The following is a 6,000-nucleotide window of genomic DNA, read 5'->3' on the forward strand; positions in this document are numbered from 1 at the left end:
CCAACTCCTTCCATCGGTCCAACCTGCTCCACCCGGGGAGATCCCCGAGCAGAGCTGGAACACAGTGTTATCACCACATTCACAAAACAATTGTTGGGTAATTCCTGTTTATAGCCTTGTGCTCCCTTCTGTGAATAAGCACTGTTCTCTCCATCAACCCTCCAGGACAGCCATCAAACAGTGGTGAGCATAAGCAGTGCATGCCATTTTCACACATCCGTCAGCATTATAGGTATTTCAGGAACTTTAAAAGAATTATATCCAAAATGTTAAGGTTCTGTAAAACTATGTGTCAACAAAAAGTTGCCTGCATTTTATCAGACAAGGTAAAATGTTCATACTGCAGCCTGTAAATTATCATCATGTCTTGACTTCACAGTGAAGTCCAGCACACACAGCAAATAAAGTCATACCAAATTGTGTTTAGTTTTGCTCCACATAAAAACACTCAACAATGTAGTAAAATGACTTAGGGTAGTTAGCTGATGTGAGACATGAGGCCAGAGTGTCGGGGCCTGTTTCTACCACCTGCTCCAGGTAATTGATTGGAGCATATAAATGATTTAGTTTCTTTAATTAGCTAACAGACATCTCTCCTCAAAGCATGCCAAGCTGTGCTAACTTCACAACGCCACATTAATAACCCCCGGTGAACTGCACCATCAGCAGTCTGTTGACTTTATATCTCCTTGGACATCATAACGACACACAAATCAGTTTGATGTAAACTTTTTAAATCAGCAATATGCCATTTATCTTGGACCAATTTGCAATGAGAAAATGGCAGCATGACTCTCTTATGACAGCACGGCTCTGCAGAATGCCTTTGTTTAGTGTATATACACACTAAAACTTGCACATACACACTCTCAGACCGACCAAATAAGCACACAGACTGGCTCACCTCCCTTTCAGCAAATACACACAAAAACACACACACACACAATCTATAAAAATATGTGGAGCTTGGGACTGCTCTGTTGATAATGACCTCAGCCTTGGCACCGCAGTGGGCCAGACCAGACTGCCGACAGACTGTGGCTTTTGTGTGGACTCCCTATCTCTAACTCTATGACCTTTAGGGGGAAGAAGAAAGCAGAAATGCTTTTTCTTTTTTTTTTTATTTAGAAGGGGTAAGGCTCAGTCATTGTTCTGTACTGGTACAGTTTCCCTGTGGTAAACACACGGTGGTTCCCAGGCTTGACATGTTGCTGCACACGCTCCCCTCCCTCCATCCATCCCTTGGTGTTCCCACACTGCCCTGTCTGGGTCATTGCATCAGTAGTCACCTCCCAGCCCATACAAATAAACGTCAACATATACACATCAACATCCAAACACTTATGAGTTCTGAAATTTATCCCATACATTATGGTATAAAAGAAGGGACTGCAGTGGGCAAAAAAAAAGCAGCCCCAGGGAAAGGGTTTGATTGGAGATCCATGGCAGGGGTCTGAACGCTCCCTAGTTTATGGGACAGGGGGCATCCTTCAAGTGGGGACTACAGCCTAAACAAACCACTAACCTCTTCAGCTCACTGTTTACAGACTCCTGGACGACTCATTAACATCAGAGACCTTCCAAAATACCCATTTTCTGACATGAGGAGGAAGGGGAGTGGGAGTGTGTGTGTGTGTGATTGGGGGGGGGGGATTCTACCATAGTAACAAAGTAAAAACAGAAAGAAGACAGATGGGGGAGTTAATAGATGAGAAGTCCTGGGTCACATTCAAACTGCCCTGTACAACCCTCATAGCTCAAGTGCATGCATCACTTATTATTCTTATAGGCTCAAAATAAATCCAAAAATGCTTCATGTGTCTGTGTGTGTGTGTGTATGAGAGGGTGATACTGATACAGAAAGAGAGAGAGAGAAAGAGAGAGAGAGAGCGAGAGAGAGAGAGAGGTTGACGGTGTATGACATCATGATTGTGAAGTACAAGTCGGTCTAAAAGTCTTGTCACCAGTTTCACATATTTTTAAACAATCTAAAGCGACATCAGAAAAGTTCAGAGGTTATTGAATCTTAAACTGATGTCGTGTATTTTCATTAACAAATAGCCTTTTTGTCATATTATAAAAAAAATCATGTTAATGATGTTCTAGACTGTTCTTTCCTGTTTTATTGAAAAAATATAAGGATTTTATTTTTATTTCATAAAGGTGTTATAAACAGTTTGGCCTTTTATTGATTAACAAAAAATAAATAAAAAAAAACACATTAACCAAGCCAGAGAAACAGATGGAGATGTGGTCTGCATTCAGCCTTGATGATTCTTGACCGAATCCACCACTGAATCAGATACAGGATATTTGTATGCGGAGCTTTGGCACCAAGCGGAGCGCAGGCAAAGAGCGCCGCTACGGGACAACAAGGGCCGTTTAATGGGGTCTCTATTTCACTTTCCTCGCGCTGGCCCGCTCCCTCTCACCTCTCAAATGGGCCGATCCATTAACCGTTTTAATGAGCTCCGCCAGACAAACGCGAGATGCATGGCCCATTGCACAATGTGTAGAGGACGACGCACTTCTCAGCGATGGAGACGAGAGGCGCTGACGGACCCTAGACACCAAGGCGCGCGAGGCCTCTCTCGTCCTCTCCTTTTAACTTACACCAACACACTCACTGACACACGAAATTATACACATACAGCTTCTCTCGTGCCAATAAGGGGTATCAATTTGTAAGATAAGGCAACGAACAAGAGACATGACGCATTGACAAGCGGTTAACGAGTGATGACTGACAAGATGAAGAAGCAAATGACAAAATAATAATACAATATTAAACACAAATTGTATTTCATGTTAGGCACCAATATTTTCCATGGAGTTTTCGATTTTTACACTTTTAGATGCATAAACCATTGCTGTAATTATTCCTAACAAATTATCAAAACGCAAAACACATTACAATGAAGAGTTTTATTTCCTTTTTTTAAACACAAATATTTTAAGCGGGCCTGTAATTAGGCCCACACTAGTTTGGATCAGGAAGGCCCTACTCCTTCATTTGTCTGTGGCCAAGGGTGCGGCCTGCTGCGTGGATGAAAGTTTTCTGTGGCTCACCGCGTTACATCTGGACGTGCGGACTAATCAGTCAGCTTCCATCAATCACGCTTACGTTTACCACCTCTCCATCACCTCCTCTATTACATGCACCCTCTCTTTTTTTATCACAAGAGTGTTCTGCGAGGAGGGAGGCACACACTGAACGCATTTACCAGCAGAGCCCTTATGAGAGGTCTGGGAATTTAAATATTCACTGCTGACACTGTGCAGACCTGGCTATGGGCCAGGGTGGGCCTGCTTCTTCGGGGGCCCAAAACATTCCCCCCTGTCTGAATTGAGAAGCAGAAATCCTTCTCTTCCATCGAAAATATAGGTTAATAATCTTTAAGTGCACGGGGGAATTAGTCCTTTTGCATCTGCAAATACGGAAATTAAGAAAGTTTGTGCGGTCGTCGTGTTTTTTAAAAATCTCTTTATAGTCAAGACGTTTTCAGGGCTGCTGCAAAGAAAGCAAGTGTTTCCCCCTCATGTTTATGTTGATTACCTTCATTCCTCGTTTTTACATCACTATATCCTCTCAGCAGTGTGCCAATAGAGTATTTCCATATTGACATATTAGAAAATCTCTTCAGGATATACAAGTACTAACTGACTGTCAGTACCAGACCACATGTCCTACAACCTCTCTGCAGCCTGCTGCTTATTGACCTTTGCTGTCCGGATCATTTCAAACTAATGTTGCAGCTTAAAAAACTTTGTTTTATCTAATTTAAGCTAAGATGCTGATATGTTTTCTTCCATCCCCACCTCCAAAAAATAAAGGTAGCATAGTTTTAAAAGGTGGTGTGCAAACATAATTTGCTTGCACTGACACTAACTCAAAGTGTTCTTTATGAAGAAATTGCGCAAACATTATTGCTTCATTTGGACCTGTCCGTCCAGCTTCCTAAAAATATGAGAAAAACAAATATTTATACATTTATAATGGTGTGCATCTTGCAATTGCCCCTATAACAAATAAATAAATAAACAAATAATAAATAAATAAATAAATAAATAAATAAAAAACGGAGAAAACACAACGCTGCAGAGCTCGATTAAAATAACTTCTGAACAGAATAATGCGCGTCTTCATAATTTATTGTGGCAGATCAATGCATGAGTAACCATATCAATCCCCTCATTGAATACAGTTGGATGGGTGCAAGTAATTTAATCGCTTTTAATTATACAAGTTTATTAATCAAGCTCGTGGAATAGCCCAAGCTGATATTAAATCTTACATGAATTGTGTCCACATAGGAAGTCTGTTTCTTGCAAAAAAATCAATTTACATGGAGTCTTAAATGTGTAAACTATACATTATTTGTAACAAACGAATTAAAACATTAATTTATCATATCATAAAATAGCCACCATCGATTATATAGATATAAAAAAGAGCTCGGGATACAGCACAACTCACACGAACGAATTTTAAACAACGACATCCCCTTCCCTCCAACATTAAGCATGCTTGTCAACGTCCTCGTTTCCTCCTTATTTCTCTCCTTTTTCTCCCAAGTTTCCCCGGCAAAACGGAGGTGAGCAGCGGGCAGCACCAGCGTGCTGCGATTGCAATAACTCCCCGATACACAGGACACGGGTTTTTAACTTGCATTACACCACGTTACACTACAGCGCCCACTACATGCAACTAGCAATTCCAATGGTGGAGCGGGACGCCTTGCAGAAAGTTCCACCATCCCTCTCCTCAACTTTAAAGTTCACACTCTTCCTGCGAGACACTTGAACTAGTTTTTCTCGCGAAAACATCACGATTTTCTCATCCTTAACAAGTGAAAGTGAAGCTCGAACTCGTTTGGTGCCAATGAAATGGTTACAGAAATTAGTAATTGAAGCGATTATAACAGCGACAGCCTATAGGTATAAGATGGCATGTTTCAAAAGAAAAAAGAAAGGGATGTTGCACCTACTCGTGGTCAGTTTCCGCGCTCTGCCTTTGGACCTCATGGTGCCAGTCTCTCGGCGTGGGTTTGGATTTTTTCTTGAATCTTTTTTTCCTCCTTTTTGTTTTTTCTCTGTCCTTTTTCTCTGGGTTTCTCAATCCAAACGCGCTATCTCTCCAGCATTGTCAGTCTGGACACCTTCGCACATGCGCACAGCCCGAAATCTGCCGGCAGCAAGTGCCAGAAAAAGTTTGGGACGATTTATCACTTTTGATATTATGCTGATGTGGTCAAGATGGGTGAATCGTGGACATCTCGTTTAACGTTATATTTGCAAAACGACAGCCGAAGAGGCAAAAAAGAGGGGGAGGGTGGACACTGCAAAGAGTGACCGAAGTTGCAGCAGCCTGAGATTCACTATCTTATTTAGTTAACACAAAGGACAACTTTATCATTTATAAGTTACCGGCGCATCTTTGATTTGAGGGAACTTTATTTTTCATGTTAAACCATTTTCGAACCTTCAAAGAAATCATTGCAATGAGAACAAATCTAGACGAACCTTCAAGCTTCACCTAAGTGACAGATCCTGTCAGGATTTTTAAGACATAAAAAAGGAGACTTGGCGCTATCAAGATATATTTGTGCAGTGCATCAGCTTAGATCTACAACCTTAATTAAAACGAAACCCACCTTTACTTTTCAGATGAACTCACATTAATCAATGTTCTCTAACAATTACTTACTCTGAATATAGTCATAATGGTTTTATATATTTTAATTGTGTTCAGACCATTGAAGCGTTGGAAGACGAATGAAAATATCCCTCCTCCCTCTCTTGCTTGGGCACCCAACAGAGCTTTAATATGAGTGCCCAGGTCCCCCCCCCCCCCCCTTTTCTCCTTCTCCTGACGATTATTAATACGTTAAGTGCTAAGTATTAATGTCTTTTTGAGACGTTTCTCTTACAGTGCGTGGATTCCATCACTTGATAATTGCGGTAGGGCTCGAAAAGGATGTTTTTACTTGATTTAACTTG

At 41.2% G+C, this 6,000-nt stretch overlaps 1 protein-coding gene across 12 annotated transcripts in view; it reads right to left on the bottom strand.

Annotated features, from left to right (window-relative positions):
- mecom (MDS1 and EVI1 complex locus) overlaps nucleotides 1–5,170 on the bottom strand; it is a 130,042-nt gene extending 124,872 nt beyond the window's left edge. For all 12 annotated transcript variants that reach the window (XM_041994509.1, XM_041994505.1, XM_041994504.1 and 9 more), the window contains exon 1: nucleotides 4,989–5,170. In XM_041994509.1, coding sequence (XP_041850443.1) covers nucleotides 4,989–5,025 — 37 coding nt within the window. In that variant the 5' untranslated portion in view covers nucleotides 5,026–5,170. The remainder of the gene's footprint in view (nucleotides 1–4,988) is intronic.
- Nucleotides 5,171–6,000: the final 830 nt, after the last annotated feature.

The sequence above is a fragment of the Melanotaenia boesemani genome, chromosome 9 (genome assembly GCF_017639745.1).
Source record: "Melanotaenia boesemani isolate fMelBoe1 chromosome 9, fMelBoe1.pri, whole genome shotgun sequence".
In the NCBI taxonomy this organism is placed as follows: Eukaryota; Metazoa; Chordata; class Actinopteri; order Atheriniformes; family Melanotaeniidae; genus Melanotaenia; species Melanotaenia boesemani.